The 16,693-nt window shown below is 39.3% G+C and overlaps 1 protein-coding gene across 2 annotated transcripts; it reads left to right on the top strand.

Annotated features, from left to right (window-relative positions):
* The first annotated feature begins 651 nt into the window (after positions 1-651).
* On the top strand, positions 652-15,295 carry mrc1b (mannose receptor, C type 1b). Of its 2 annotated transcripts, XM_011616278.2 has the most exons (31): positions 653-810; positions 1,147-1,503; positions 1,633-1,803; positions 1,895-2,050; positions 2,448-2,558; positions 2,844-2,981; positions 3,077-3,253; positions 3,443-3,597; positions 3,767-3,880; positions 4,103-4,218; positions 4,345-4,493; positions 5,412-5,611; positions 6,047-6,162; positions 6,754-6,826; positions 6,916-7,072; positions 7,633-7,671; positions 7,817-7,980; positions 8,084-8,145; positions 8,511-8,611; positions 8,703-8,845; positions 9,265-9,370; positions 10,922-11,049; positions 11,256-11,300; positions 11,453-11,555; positions 11,656-11,888; positions 12,184-12,349; positions 13,195-13,359; positions 13,433-13,549; positions 13,883-14,038; positions 14,692-14,721; positions 14,823-15,295. In XM_011616278.2, exons 1-31 carry the CDS (start codon positions 738-740, stop codon positions 15,068-15,070), a joined length of 4,269 nt encoding a protein of 1,422 aa, XP_011614580.1. In that variant the 5' UTR covers positions 653-737; the 3' UTR covers positions 15,071-15,295. The 2 variants fall into 2 exon arrangements, with proteins under 2 accessions (XP_011614581.1, XP_011614580.1); XM_011616279.2 differs by lacking the exons at positions 13,433-13,549; positions 13,883-14,038; positions 14,692-14,721; positions 14,823-15,295 and adding an exon at positions 12,445-12,519 and having other exon boundaries at positions 652-810; positions 13,195-13,245.
* Positions 15,296-16,693: the final 1,398 nt, after the last annotated feature.

The raw sequence follows: 16,693 nt of genomic DNA, 5'->3' as shown, positions 1-16,693 counted from the left end.
TATCTAATAACTAATATCTAATAACTAATCTAATAATAAATTCCCCAAAACACAATTACAAATGTTCCAATTGCTCATAATTCAACAAAGTTTAAAAAAGGAGCATAAGCTGAGGGGAAATGAAAACACAAACTCATTTGGTGGTCAAACTATCATCTGAAAAGCCCAAAACAGGATGCTGTGTTGCTACACAGAGAGCAAGAATGTTTTCTTTTCATCAGCAACCCAGCTATATTGCAGGATTTGGAAAATGTGAGCTGAATTTTGGTTACTTGGCAAAATTATAAGAAATAATTTTCAATTAGCACATAAAATCACACAAAGCCCGTTTGTATACCTCATGTATTTTCACTAAAACAGTAAATAATTAATTGCTATAGCTGTTACACCAATATTTAAGCAAACTGTCATAAGATATGACATGTGAATTTTTTTTTTACAAACTCCTCCAAATGTTTACAAATGTGCACATCTGAGCTACGTCTGGACAGGAAGTCGATGAGGCCATGTTTGGCCATTTTTGGAGTGTCAACACTTTGTGGAAATGTCAAAAAATATTCACACCCCCTGCAACAGGCTTTTTTTTCAACAAATGGTTGAGTGTCACAAAGTTTCGAAAAAAAGAAAAAAAACAGACGGTGTCGGCAGTATTAAGATTCCTTCCTTTTCATGCTCGTGCTCATAAGTCCTCTGCTTGCAATGCATGGACAGCTGCTGCTCTGAGACTCATCTGAAGAATGCTCCCCCCAAGGATAACCTTAGCAGCCATTGTGCTCTTCATCCCACAATGCCAATGTTTAACATTTGATGGTAATGTGCACTTTAATTATCTTTCTTTTTTTCTTTGTGGGATGTAGACTGCATATATGATTTGAGCTTCAGCTGTGTTTTTCTCACTGTCTCTATGTCTTGACACTGATACAGGAGTGGTTTCCTTCCACACATGCTTAATATTACTGTTGAAGTTCTATGACATTTACTTTGTGAGTAATTGTAATGTTATTTTTTATTGTAAGAAACCCTAAATTGTTTTCTGGAAACAGACACGGACTTGTGGACAGATTATCTTGTAAATGAGGACTGATTGGAAATGCAGACGTGTTTTAGCAATGCCATTGATTTGTTCTTCTTTGCACCACTTTGCAGATTCCCCTTTCTCCCTCACTAGCAAAGCCACTGGTTTGTGCATACTAAAAAAGTCCAACCGTTGTCTTGATGTGCGTTGGACTACCGGTGACCGACTTTTTGCCACAATCACCAGAAAATGCCTGGGTGCCCAGGGCAAGAGCCTAGGCAGCGAGGTGAGTTTCTATGACTGCGACGACAAGAGTGAGCTGCAAAAGTGGGAATGCAAGAACGAAACCCTGCTTGCACTCAAGGGCCAGCAGCTCTACATCGAAGTGAAACCGGATGAAGCATTGTCTCTCTCCAGGACCGTTGGTCCAAATAACCATCTGACGGTCACTGGAATGACCAGAGGTGCTTGCTCAAGAACTTACAGAGGTACGGTACAGAGACCTGGGATGGAAAAACAGAATAGATTTATAAAGTTTTGACTCAGACTATACTTCATGTTTGCAGAGCGGTTTTGTGTGAGGCAATGATTAAAGATCAGTCTTTCTTTCCCATCAGAGCTTTTTACATTAGAAGGAAACGCATTCGGAAAACCCTGTGCGTTTCCGTTCTTTTACAAGGACCGATGGTTTGGAGAATGCACCACCTATGACTCTTCAACAAAGCGTGCCTGGTGTGCTGTTGGAACAAGATTTGAAAATGAACAGTGGGGATATTGCCCAACTACATGTGAGTGAGAACATGCTTTTAACAGTGTGAAATGGTAATACGGTGATTAAAGACTCCAGCATTTGCATTTCTATCCTCTGTCTCTGATTAGCCACTGACAAATGGATAAAAAACCTGGTAACGGGAGCAAATTATCAGCTCAACACACAGTCAGTATTGACTTGGTCTCAGGCTGAAACCAGCTGCAGACAGCAGGGTGCCTCTCTGCTGAGTGTCTCAGATCCACATCAGCAGGCCTTTGTCTCAGGTAGGATTCCACCTGGTGAATGTGTGCTTGCTGAGCATAAAAACAAAAGGAAAAACTGGTTTACACAGAAATGATCAAAAGATTTAGAATGCATACTCCTACTTCTAACATAGCATGACATAGTTACGTAAAATGTACCAGAGCATAATTAAATATAGTGCCGGTTTACTTTATGCACCTGATTTGAAAAGCCACGTCAAAAAGACTAGAATGTTTTTCTTCAGTTGTCTTAATAAATAATTGAAATTTTGATACTCGCTGACCCGGCTGCAGAATACTTTTTGTTGCATTCTGTTGTGAAGCAATGCAATTGAGGAAGAACCAGGAAAAGAGGAACCATTCCTTTAGTCTGTTCTCTGCCTTTCTTATCTCTTTCAACGAACACACAAACGTGCAGCACAACTGGAATCAGGGAAGCAGAAGCTCTGGATTGGACTGGTTCTGGACCCAGAACACGGGTGGCGTTGGTCTGATTTGAAGCCTTTCCGTTACCTCAGGTGGAGTCCAGGTGGGTCTGCTTGTTTTAAAGAATTTTGCTGTTCATGGAGAACAACTGTGGTTAGGCCATATTGACCTGCTTGTTGTTGACAAGATTTGAATGCAATTACAGAAAAACAATTTAATCTGCTTATCAATACTGTGAGCCTGCATGTTTGCTTCCTGCATGGCCCTTAGCTGTAGAAGAAGTTGAAAGAAAACACATTTACCTTACAAACAGAAAAAGTAAATTTACCCACTTCTGGACTTATGAAAGTCACATCCACATTGGACAAAAAGGATTATCTTCTTACAGGAAATCCGTTGCCTAACCCAGGACACAACTGTGCTTTTCTCGACACGGCTGGGCAGCACACCTGGCAAAGTGCATCCTGCACAAAGAAGCTCGGCTACATCTGCTACAAAGACGGAGCTCCTCCAGCTCCTTCAGAAAGTACAGAAAATACATCAAGTACTCCACACTTATGAACAGTTTCCGTATGATTACCAATGTTTAAAATCCTCTGTGTGTCATATTTTCAATCTCAGTTGAGCAAGGATTTTGTTCTAACCCCTGGATTCCCTACAATGGCCACTGCTTTTACCTTAATCGTTCTCCTCAAACGTGGTACAATGCCCAAAAAGAATGCCGCAAAGAAGGAGGAGACCTTGTCAGTGTCCAAAACGTGGAGGAGCAGAGCTTTATCATTTCACAGCTTGGATTTGGTAGGCAAAAACATGAAATTACCAATATTGCCATACTTTTTCCCATCCCTTTTTATTTATTATGTACATTTTCTTTATAAGTCTTGGGACAAAAGCTTTGTAAAGCATTTGTAAATTACAGTGGTCAGTCACACAAGTTTTGTCAGGTCACCTAACAAAATATTGAAGGTTTGTTTTCGCTATCTGCAGCATCAACTGATGAACTTTGGATTGGATTTAATGACATAAAGATAGAGGGACTGTTTGACTGGAGTGATCACTCCTCTGTCAGCTTTACTAGCTGGACTTTTGGAAAACCGGACGTGTCCACGGATGCAGAAGACTGCGTGCTGATCACAGGAGAGGTAAGAGAAGTGATGTAGGTCATATGCTGTACGTACAGTAAAAATGGATGTCAAAACCAGAGTGATGTAAGATTAAATTTAAGTACTTATATTACACATGTAGTGCATGTTGCTTTTGAAAAAGGAAGAATAGTTCTGTATACCCTGTATAGTGCTTCTTTTTTTGCAGAATGGGAACTGGGTGGATCGCTTGTGTGAGAGAAAACATGGCTTCATATGTATGAAACAGAGCACAACAGAGAGCACTGGAGATGAAGTGGAGGTGAATATTGGCTGCAAACTGGTGAGTCATGCTTTCTTTAATAACAATGCGGTTCCCGCCCCCTCTATAGGGTGTTCTCCCAAGTTCAATCATGGTATATGTTTAACTGTTGAAACTTAAAACCAGCTTCTTCTGCTTTGATAAGTGCTGATGTTCACAGGAGTTCTTTAGTAATTTCCTGCTTGTATTATGCCTTTTGGAAAAATAATTGGCTTGTGACCCCAATCTACCTGTGGCCAACAGGGCTGGAAACGACATGGTTCCTACTGCTACTTAATAGGAACGGCAATGAAGACATTTGATGAGGCCAAGAGTGACTGTGAAACGTCAGGATCCTATTTAGCTGATGTTTCCAATGGGTTAGAACCTTCCACGTTATCTCATTGTTGATGCAGTAGCAGCTGTGTCTGAGGGCACTGCACATCACCTTTCATACAATTGAACGGGACCCGAACAATTCTATGAACTTGTTTGTATATTTCCAGGGTGGACAATGCATTTCTTGTCAGTTTGGTGGGTTTGAGGCCAGAAAAACACTTCTGGTTAGGGCTCTCAAACCAGAAAAATATTGATGAATTTGTATGGACCCAGGGAGGCTCGGTGAAATACACTCACTGGAACGCTGGAATGCCAGGTACAGAGGAGGACATATACCGTATTTTCACGACCATAAGGCGCACTGTATTAAAAGGCGCAGTCACAGTTATGGGTGCTATTTCTGTATTTAAAACACACATAAGGCGCACCGTATTATTAGGCGCATGCTGAAACATACAGTAAAAATTGACAACGGAAGTAAAACAGTGAGTTTCGACACATTTCTTGAACAAAATATTCATTCTTCCGCCTCAAAAACCATCAAAGTTTTCATCTTCTGTATCTGAATTAAACGGCTGCACTATTTCAATGTCCAACATCCCGAATTCCTCTTCATCATCTGAATCGGACTCACCGACTGGTTCCGGTTTAGCGTTGATTTTGTGAAAACTCTTACAATACATGAAGACGGTATCATAGCCCATGTGTCTACAATAACTTGCCCGCCGCTGCCTCATAGATGTGGCTGGGCGCGGTTATCCTGTCGCGGCAGTAAGTGCGGAAGATGGCCGCCCTCTCCTGGTAATCCGTGGGCAGCTGCTGCGCAACAGTTGTCCTTGTGCGTATGGAGAGATGCCGCCTCCTCATAAAGCGAAAATACTAAGATTGCTCGATTGCCAATTTCAGCCGCATATTCGATGGCCTTTAGTTTAAAGTAAGCCTCATACGCGTCTCGCTTGACCGGCGCCATTTTAGAGGATCCTTACGCGTAGGTGTGCCGCTAATCGATTGGCTGAGCGTTTACCGTAGTGCACCTACCAAAGGCGCACAGCAGATTTTGGAACTCAGTCCACACACAAGGCGCACCATATTATAAGGCGCACCGTCGATTTTTGAGAAAATCTCAGTGTTTTAGGTGCGCCTTATAGTCGTGAAAATACGGTACTTGTTTATTTTCAAACAGGAAGAATAAATAGCTACATAATTTACAATTTTCTCCCACAAACAACCCAAGGTTATGAACAGGGGTGTGTTGCCATGAGGACTGGACCTTTGGCCGGACTCTGGGATCTGCTGCCTTGCACAAATACATCTAAATACATTTGTAAACACCTGGCAGAGGGGGCGGTTCTGACTGCACCACCACCCACTCAGATGCCTCTCAAGTGTGAACAAGGATGGAATCGAATAGGGACAAGAAACTACTGTGTTAAGGTAGAAAAAGAACTGCCACAAAACATTGCAGCTAATAGGACTTTCTATTATTCCTATTATTCCTATTATTCCTATTGCTGACATCCTGTCAGCAGGGTTCTTTAAGGAGCAAAACACCCATGTTCAAAAGCTCTCAAATTAGGTCAAACTTTTTTAGATTTAGACTGTAAATGTTTTAGGCCTGTATGCCAACTTATTTCTGTCCCGATGCAAAGGTGAGAAAACAAGATCCTAATTATATTGACAAATCCCAGAATTTTGGAATACTTTACAATGAGTAAATCTGAATGATGAAACATTAAAATGATGGCCATCAGTAAAACTAGTCAACAGTCACATAGACAAGACAAGACAAGATAGGATTCTCCACCACCATGTCATGCCATTGTTTCTGCTACTACAAATTTTCCCTACATAATCTTTGTATGTGGCTAGTTTTTTACAGGTCCAAGATCAAATGAGAAGACCTGGTTTGAGGCCAGGGATTATTGCAGGGCCATTGGAGGAGACTTGCTCAGCCTCCACAACCAAGGAGAACTTCTGATTGCACGGTATGTTAAGCACATCTTTTGTTTAATTGTAACTCTTTTACATATGTTTTCTCTCAGTGGTTAAAACAATTAGGTCGAAGAGAATAAGAAAGCCAAATATGTGATTTTTGTCTGAAGAACTCCTTTCATCTGACCTTAAATAGATACAGCATGCAAATTCATACACTCAGACAGTAAATACAATAAATCTAACCAAAAATAATCTTGAGACACAGGTAGGATGCATTTCATCTTTTTTTTTAGTCTTTATTTATCCCTTTTGGGGTCACGGGGAGGGAGCACATATTGGCGAAGGCAGGGTTCACCCGTGGATGAGTCACAAGTTCTTCCCAGGCCCTAAGTGAGTCTTTTGTGGGTTCAGCTCAAGGTTACCATGGCATTGCTCTGGCACCTTCCCCTACTACCAGAACACCTTCTATGCTTTGTCCAAACTGGGGTCGAACTGAGAACCCTCCACTTCTCAGCCCAGTTTCGAGCAAGTTGAACATCACCTCACTTTATTAGCAGTTATTTCATGAATTAAACAGCAAAGTGCAGTTTGATTTGATTTTCTGGAGAAAATGATATTTATTTATTTTTTGTATGCCACAGACATGGTAGAGCATGGATTGGACTACACGCACCTGATCCTAACACAGGTTACGTGTGGAGTGATGGTTCACCTGTAAGCGGACCGTTTTTAACACCTCCAGGCAGTGGTTTGGGGTTTGCGTTTATTTATTAACACTTGTGTTTTTATCTTGCTGGACAAAGGTGAATTTCCTGCACTGGCAGGAAGGAGAGCCAAACAATCACAATAATGATGAGTCCTGTACTGAATTCAGAATGCATAACTCATGGGAGGAGTCTGGGTCTTGGAATGATGTCAACTGTGAGAGCTACAATGATTGGCTGTGTCAAATCCGTGCAGGTAAAGTTGGAATGAAATGCTTTTAATATTTCCTCACTATTTTAGTGATTCAATAAAAACGTTTATTATTGGAATTCTATTATTAGCCTTTAGCAAATTCTCTTCTGTGCTTCCCTCGCTTATTTCAACACATTTTGTTGATTTGTTTACGGTAATGATGGATTTTGGTTGAAAAAATATAGTTGTCAAATTAGGGAAATGTGTAATCACATTGTTTCTGAAGATTCTTTCACTGTAGTGAAAATGGAAAAGCTAATTGATAAGTGGTAGATACTTGACACTCATGTTCAGATAGAATCTTGATATTAACATTCAAGTGTTAGGGTTTGGCGATATTTTAAAATCTAGTATCTTCTCTTAAATCAGCACTTTAAATGTATTGGTCATAGCAGTGGCTAATGGGAAATTGCTTTATCTGTGCATAACTAGACAGAAAGGGTCCTTTATATATATTTCCTAGTAATGTTACAGTCTGTCAATGATCTTAAAGGGGAGTTAAGACTGACAGATGGCACATTATTTGGATTTCTTGTTATTAACACCTTCTTTTGACTTTTCAGGAGTGACACCAAAACCACCTCCAAATGACACTGTTGCTGGTAAGAAACACTGATTGATGAGAAAAGCATTGATTTTGCAGTTATTGTGCATTTAGCTTTATGGCTGCATTGGTTCAGAGAGCTTGTCATTTAAAAGTGATGATTTCTCCCAAATGGACATTGTATACACTTCTAAACCGTGCAGACTTCAACATCACTTCTGATGGATGGTTGGAGTGGAGAGGAAACCAGTATTACTTAAACAGGAACCCCATGTACATGGAGAAGGCTCGTCACTTATGCCAGCAGAAACACGGTGATTTGGTTTCCATCAGCAGTAAAGAGGAAAACAACTTCTTATGGAAACAGGTCTTTATTTAGCATTTGGCATTCAGCATTTGAGTAAATATTAAAGCTGGTGGTGAATAACTACCTTGAAAATGTGTGTATACGTGCATGTGTATTTTTACAGATTGCCAGATCGTATGGGTCATATTATATAGGACTATCAGTCGACATTGATGGCAGATTTTGGTGAGTATCATTCCTATCAATTGCGACTGTAAAAAGTTTTGAAATATTAATTGAATATATACTTAAAAATGAAAAAATCACTCACTCGATCATAGTTAGGTAATTACTGGAACAAATAACAGGCATTTTACTGTAATTTGTGCTTATAGTGATGATTCATATCAGTGCAATACAAAAAAAAGAGCAGTCACTCCAACCTTAACTACAGTTCAAAAAGAGAAAAGAATTCATTTATTTGTGAAAAGAATAGCTACAGTTTTAAAAAGGAGCTACGGTGGCTGCAGTGGAACAAAATGGATCCTTCCTCAACTGCATCCACAAGTATTTAATGACTGATGAATAAATGACAAATGTTGCATTCTAAGGTGGATGGATGGATCTTCATTGGGATTGCAAAAATGGGATGAGAATCAACCCAATCCAGATACTATTGATGCTAATTGTGTTACAATGAATTATTATATGGGTGAGTAATTTAGACTAACAAACAGAAAAGCAATGTATTTAGGATGACACTAAAACCCTCTGATGCACGTCACCTCTGCTTGAACTTACAGGTTACTGGAGAACATGTAATTGTGGCCAAGAACACGAGTTCATTTGCAAACGATCAGGTTCCACCCCTGCTAACACCACTGCAGCCCCCACAGTTCCTCCTAAAGGTGGCTGCCCACTCAAGTGGACCAAATTTGACTCAAAGGTCGGAAACCAAACAATCTGAATATGTGTCCACCACAATGAAATGCCAGCTGCAGAGCTTAATTTGCAGTTCAATTTGAAAAATGTTCAAGAATGATGCAAGAAAAACGTCATCAGATTAAACATTACTTTACAGAACTTTGCAGAAAATCTCATGTCAAAATTTCTTCTGTACTTAATTTAAAATGATCTCTTTTCAGCAGATGTTCTATATATAGGCCCTTATTTGTACATAAAGTATATTTAAAAAATGGCAACACTGTCCTGTTAGATTTAACAAAGTGAAGCATTAAAGGCCACAGAGACAATAAAAAGTTGCTGTAACTCAGTGGAACTCAGCAAGTAGATTTTTTAAATGTAGAAATTCTGAAAAAAAAAAATCGAAAATTCAAAATTTAACATTTTATGTCCTATCTGCAGTGCTACAGTATCATTACTGACCAAGTGGCCTCCTGGGAAGATGCCAGGAAACAGTGCATTACCATAGGAGGAAACTTAGTCTCAATTCCCACAAGACGCATACAAGGTTTGTTCTGCAACATCATATATGTATGTATACGAATGTACACAGGCATAACGCTGTGACCATTGACAGATGAGTTGACTAACACTTCTGATCTCTTCATTATGTATGTCTGGGATACATTAGACCAGGGGTGTCAAAACTTTTTTCACCAAGGGCCACATACATAAAATATAGGAGGTGCTGGGAAACTAACCAGAAATTGGATATATAGCCTTAACTTTAGTGTATTAAAGTTAGAAAATTAAAAGGGGTCAACTATTTTATATAATTAAAGACAAACCTGCCTTCTTCACAGCTTTCCATAAATGGGTCTTTATTGAGTTATGCAGAAAAAGCTTTGGTAGCTCATTCCCAGAACAGCAGCCTCAGATTTCTTCTTAGACAGAAGATTTACAGTACAGGAAAAAAAAGCAATAAAGGGGGAAATTGGAACTTGTAAATTTCAAGCTTGTTTTTTAAGTTATTAGGCTTAGGAACACACCTAATATATCATTTGAAATCACCATTAACAGACTGAACTGGACTTAATAACAGGAGTGCATATAATTTTATAATAATTTTATAAATTATTCTGGTGAACTGCGCTGGGTATGTAAATTGGGCCATCAAGCTGATCTGACGCCACTTGTGCAAAAATCCGTACGAATGTCACTTGCTCAAGGAGCAATCTGCAACAGATGAGATGAGCTGCTTTTGTGTGTGCAGTGTGTGCACTGTACACAGCGGTGTGTACTCTGTGTGTTAACAAGAAAAACGCATAGAAGAAAGTGGTGCGCAAAAGCAGTGTTTGTCCTTTTTGGTGGAGCAACTGCCTTGATGCCAAACAGTAGCTCCTCCTGGTGTAAGAATTGCAATACACTCAAGAAAAAAAATTGAAGTTAGTTTGGACTAGACCAGAACAATCTCCAAAACCACAGCTGTTGTTGGTTGTTCCAACTATGTTCCGACAATGAAAAAAGGGGTGAACTGGTGAGAGGGTTGAGTGTCCGTGGAGCAATGGAAGCAATAGCCTCATTGGGTGAATCACATTTTCCTTCACCTCACCTGAATGGTCAGGTGTTAGACGTTGCTTATGTGTCTCTAGGCTCCACTGGGGGAAGACAGCATGCAGACAGAGGTGGCGTTGTGCTTTAAGCATTGTTCATCCATGTGGATGTTACTTAAACTCATACAGCTGTACCTTGCTGTCATCCATGCTGGGTCAATAAAAAACAACTTTGTTTTGACCCGGCCTCCACAAATTCTCCAGATATCAATTGAGCATCTGTGAGAAGTGTTGGACAAACAAGTCGGATTAATATAGTTGTATACTTGGTAGGACAGAAATCCATGCTGGATTGCCTCAAGACTGATTGATGACCCCTAACTAGAATCCATCACTTAATGGGTCTCTTGACAACAAAATAGGACCCAATAAAACTTTAGGCATATGGTCATAATACTATAACAACAACATAAATAATTTATATTCATTGTATGCACAATATAAAGTGTCACTATTCGAAATAATTAAAATAACAATTTTTTCATTTTTATTGTTAAAATAATCAGCATTTCTGACCACCAAAATGGCGGAACTATCGGCTACAAACCTGTGGATCGGTTTAAATAGTTTAAATCAAGATGGATTTTATTGGACTGATGGAAAACCAAGACAATACACCAACTGGGGCTATTCTGTAAGTACCAAAAAACCCCTCCATTGATTCTGTTATCTGTCCAACTGTAAAAGGCTGGAAAGTTCTAGCAAAATAAATGAAATTTATTAAAAAAACAACAACAAACAAACAAACAAACAAAATATATATATATATTAACTTGCCTGTTGGAACTGTTAATTTTGTACTTATAAAAAAAGAAAAATCAAATCTCTTCTGCTTTTTAGAGAAGTCGACGTCGTCCAGGAACCTTTTATCAAAGATGGAATGAGGTAACACCTCTGACACTGATTTAAAATGCCAATGGAAAACAGCTAATCATTCAAATACCACTACAAAATGACACAGGACACATTTGTTTGAAGATGCAAATTCAAGAAAAAATATTAACTAAATTCTAACATCTCATATTGTACCTCACCAGGAAGACTGTGTTGTAATGAACAGTAATGCTGGCCAGAGCATTGGTAAATGGTTGATCAAGTCCTGCAACGAAACCTATGGTTTTGTCTGTACTCGAAAAGTCGGTCAGTTTCTTCTTTGTGTTTTTGTATCTAAACGGCCAAAATGAAAAAACAGTTCATATGACAACCATTTTCATTTTTCCAAAATACATCTTTCTTCCAGACCCTAATATCCCTTCTCAGCCAGACACATATGTTCCCAAGATCTATGTATCCGTGGGAAATGACAGTATCAAGGTTGTGACTACGAATCTCACCTGGGATGACGCCAAGAAGAACTGCGAGGCTGATAAAGCCAGCTTGGCCTCTTTGAGAAATGAATGGTCGCAGGCTTACATTGAACTTCTGGTTTTGAATCTCAAAGCTCCTGTTTGGATCGGACTGAACAAAAAACAGGTGTCAGGTTTTTAAACTTAAATTTATACTGCTGCTATTGTAGATAGTATAATTTGAAATCTAACATTTGAAAAAACTATGTCCCTTATTCCTTAAAGGTTTATTTGCATTAAATTGCCTTCAAAATATCAGTAAAAATTTCCACTGAAACCCATTCCAGCTCTAGTGAACCACATTTTCTCAGGTCTTGTTTTGTAAATTCAGGACAAACAAAATGACCTGAGACAATTTCACCAATCAACTATATTATTTGTCTTTATAAGGTAGCATAAAACACAATCTGTCTCATTTTCAGACCGGTGGTTACTTTAAATATATTGACAACTGGCATCTGAAGTTTGCCAGCTGGGCTGAAGATGAACCGAGCAGTGACAAACCATGTGTGTACCTGGATGTGGATGGACAATGGAGGACCGCTTTCTGCAATCAGACCATGAACAGCGTTTGCATGCAGACGACAGGTAAAGAATGTCAGCAAGACAATAAGTGCCACCATGATAAATAACTGAACAATAATTTAAAAAATAAAAGTCAATGTGGGCCCATTTATTTTCAGAGATAGTGAACCCATGCCTTCCCACTAAGAAGTATATGTGCGTTCTACTCAACTATTGTGCTACTTAGATCATGGGTAAATAGTTCCTAAAAACATATTATCATATGTCATAATGAGATATGCTGATTTTTAAGTAAATAAACTGAGGTTTAAATATAACACTGGGTAACACAATTTTTGTTGAGTTACGCCTGAAAGCTGTTACTAAGTAACTTTTCGGTGCGGAATCCAAAATTGATCTCTATAACATCAAGTTTTTGAACTGTAGGATCCCTATAGTTCAAAATACCCCCTCTGGGATATTGATAGTACTGACCTATAGCGAGCTGCACACCTCTCAACGCAATGTTTCAATTGTGACTACACAAACAAGTTTTCCACGGAGCTGTAGATGAGACTCTAATCCTAATTAGGTGGCAATTCTCACTACAGCTAATCAGTGGAATTTTGCTTATCTGGAGGAGAAGCTGTGGAGAAAAAACGTGCTGGTAAAAAAATAACTACAATTTTGGAACCAGCATGTCAATTTAAATTTTAATGAGCATAAAAGTCTAACTCAACAGATTTTTTTATCTTATTTCTCCCCAGTGTCGTTGTTAGCTTGGCCCCAAAAATGTGTTGTTTATGATTATTCCCGTTTTTGCCATGTGCAGAGTGTACTGTGGGAGGCATGGGGAGATGGGTGATGTGCCAAAAGAATGCCACCCCCAGCAGTCTTTGATTGCCCTTATTTTTGTCCATGTGATGCAGAGGTGCCACCGACAGAGTCGAGTGTTTTTCCAGGGGTTTGTCCCGAAGACACAAAAGAAGAATACCACCAGAGTTATTCATGGCTTCCCTTCAAGGGTTATTGTTACTTGTTTGTCACAGATGAAATTGAATGGGCCAATGCTGCTGGAAGCTGTGTGAGGCATGGTAAGAAATGATTCAGAAAGAGAGAAAAAAAACAGTGTACAATGATTTAAAAATTTGTCTTTTTTCTTTCAAGGTGGCGTTTTGGCCAGTATTGAGGATCCAGCAGAGCAAGCGTTCATTCAAAACAGTTTGGATGTATTTCATGGTAGCCACAGCTCTTTCTGGATCGGGCTCTACAAAACGCATAAAGGTGATAAGGATAACGTTTACCCTTTGACGACAAAACATTATCATAAAATGGACATTTAAAACAGTCCAACAGTAGCCTACTGTTGTGACAATGTCATGTGCAACAGGAGGCTCCCCCTGTATGAGCCAGATCCTGCTTAAGGTTTCTTCCTTAGAGGAAGGTTTTCCCTTGCCACCGTTGCTGGGGTCAGGCCCTGGGATTCTGTAAAGCATCTAGAGACAATTTTGATTGTAACAGACAGCACATAAATAAAGGGAGGTTGATTGATAAGTGGAAATGGATTGATTAGTGGAAAACTACAAATGTAATGATAACAGTGTTATTTGCCCCTAGGGACATGGCAGTGGTTGGATAAAACAGTGCTGGACTACACGAACTGGGGTGCCAATGAGCCTGATGCTGATTACGGAGAGATGGTCAGCTCAGATGGGACTTGGAGGTCTGGTAAAAGATGGCACGATAGGGCATACATCTGCAAAACACCCAAAGGTAGATGTTTTCCTTTAAATCATTTCACAGTCAAGTGGTTGGAAATGTGATAAAAGCCGGTCTTTAGTATCAATTGCTAAAAGTTTACTGGTTTTAATCCAGACTTGTGGTAAAGATGATAGATAAAATTGGTTACACTACTGGTTGCATTTTGATGAAACAGCTGAAAACAGTCTGTAAATTCCTGTCATTAAAATTTATTAGAAAACTGTTAATTCAACAATCAGCTAAATTGCTTTTCTTAATTCATTCTTACAGAAAGAATTCCATTCAAACGTAATGTTTTTTGTCAAATTAACGTAAATTTGTCCTTTGTGGGAATTTGAAATTTAACTGTTTACTGTTAAAGCAGCTGGGAAAGAAGCAAAAATAAAGAAAATCATCAAATTAATGTAGACTTGAATTGGCCACTAATTCTCTATACTTCAGTGTCTTGCCTGATTTTAAAACTTATTTTTCCTCCCAGTGGAATCTGGATGCAGGGTTGATTACTATATCAATGCCAACTTTACAGTACCTATAGTAAATAAAATTAAAGTGTATATGTAACTAATGTATATGCTCAAAACCATAAAGGAACAACTTTTTTTAAAACCTTATCTTTGAACACTTTGGAGTGATATGATCGTTGTTGTGTTCTCTATTCTAAACAGTGCCTGCCACAGATTCAGACTCAACACCTGGTATGTTTTTTTAAGCAGTACCATGATCAATATAGTTCATAACTTATTGAAAACCATTAGTTTAAATTATCCTTGTTGCATGTTTGCTGTATCCTCTACAGAGTTTCGCACAGGTCGAGACTCCCAGGGTCGTGGTCACACAAGTTTGATAGTGGTGCTGATTATTGTGGCTGTTTGCTCGCTAGCTGCTGGAGCATTCATCATCTACAAAAAGTCTCCACGCCTCATACCTACGTTTGACAATCCACTGTACTTTGAAAGTGACCGGACACAACCGGACGTCGTCGATACCAACAGACTGATAGAGAATGCGGAAGTAGAAAACACTGAGCCCATTATAACCTTGTGATTTGTACAACATCGTATTCTAGTGCAAAATTGACAATGCAGTTGGATGTATTAAAACCTGTCACTCAATTTTTTTATATGGTGTATATCCAGTTATTTAACAATATATCAACAAATGTACCAATGATTGAATGTATATAATCTTTGTAAACTCATTAGTTTTTGTTGCACACATGTTGATTTAATGAGTTTTAGGAAATAAAACATCACCTGGTTCAACTCCCACTTCAAAATTCTAATATCACAACTGTTTAACATTAATGTTTCGCTGCCCGAGTATACAAATCAAAATGATTAAGATCCTTTTTTTATTTTATTTTTTTTTAAATAGATCGGTATATCTTCAATAAATATCATTGATATGTAAAAATATTAGTGCCACCCATGAGGAAAAACAGGAGTTCATCATGCACTTAAAGAATAAAGTCAATATAAAATGTTGAATAAAAAAGTTAATACAAGGTTGATAAAGTGAAAATATAATGGCGAGAGAATCGTTGAAACATCAATATAAAGTTGGCATTTTGTGACAGAACCAGCACATGTGACTGCGTCTACAAAATGCCATGCAGGCAGTTAGATGAACTGTTGAAACTTTGTCGCAGAATTTTTAGCCGTTTGGAGAAGTAAACGATGAATCCAAGTTACTGTTACTGGAGATGGTTTATTCCAGTCAGTCGGTCAGGATACACACACGGTAGCATGCGGAGAGATCAGTTGGCAAAATCGCAAAGATTTCGCATAAGGGACAAAACATTCCAACACTGGCAAACAGAAGTACAGGCTTTAAATAGGGGACTAGATTACAGATAGGCCACAGGTGCGTCTGCCTGCGGCTCCAGCTGCGGCAGAGGAGAAGCTTCATCACGCCCCCTGCATGAAGAAAACCGTAAGCAACCTCCCAGAACCCAACACTCCTCCTCCTTAAAATTGCGGGGTTTGAGGATGAATCGCCTTTGGTGGATTCAGGTGGCCAGCCCCTCGGTCAGGTCCCGACGGACGTACCAAGGATCCCACTTCTGACACCAAGTTTGTCGCGGAATTTTAGGCCGTTTGGAGAAGTAAACGATGAATCTAAGTTTCTGCGTAGGAGATGGTTTATTCCAGTCAGTCGGTCAGGATACACACACAGAAGCATGCGGAGAGATCTCTATTAAACGTACACAATTCTGATCTTATATAACCGAAGGCCTGCCTCCAAGGCGCGGACATAGGACGTCAACACAGCGTGTGTGCGCTGCATGCACCGCAGGTGTTTGGTGCCTTCACAGCATGTGTTCCAGCCGGCGCAAGAAGTTGAATAACTGAGAATGTCCCCCCCCCCCCTCAGTCGTTTGATGCTGGTCTTCTTTGAACCTTTGTTTCCTGTAAATGCATGAGGTGGCAAATGGACTTCATCTGCTCTCCTAAATTTCCATTTCAACCCTTCCTTTTGCACTCAATTTACAATCAAATTCCATTTCAATTTCCCCCTTTTGATCCTACTTGGATCAACCTGATTTTGGCAGTAAACTTGACATACATCAGCAACTTAGTCCATCTTTATAACCCTCTTCCAGTTCAGATTGGGATGAATCTTTGCTGGAGTCAATGTTGAGCCAGCTGTTTGTAGCGACGACAGGTC

The sequence above is a fragment of the Takifugu rubripes genome, chromosome 22 (assembly GCF_901000725.2).
Source record: "Takifugu rubripes chromosome 22, fTakRub1.2, whole genome shotgun sequence".
NCBI classification, from domain to species: domain Eukaryota; kingdom Metazoa; phylum Chordata; class Actinopteri; order Tetraodontiformes; family Tetraodontidae; genus Takifugu; species Takifugu rubripes.
The sequence above is the reverse complement of the archived record's forward strand: the minus strand, read 5'-3'. Positions and strand labels throughout refer to the sequence as shown.

What these genes read in the sequence shown, in the direction of transcription:
- mrc1b (XM_011616278.2), top strand. Translation starts at nt 738, where the DNA reads ATGCTCCCCCCAAGGATAACCTTAGCAGCCATTGTGCTCTTCATCCCA. An exon ending in TGTGGAGTGATGGTTCACCT is followed by an intron (nt 6,827 to 6,915) that starts GTAAGCGGACCG and finishes TGCTGGACAAAG; the next exon opens with GTGAATTTCCTGCACTGGCA. An exon ending in AGATTCAGACTCAACACCTG is followed by an intron (nt 14,722 to 14,822) that starts GTATGTTTTTTT and finishes TATCCTCTACAG; the next exon opens with AGTTTCGCACAGGTCGAGAC.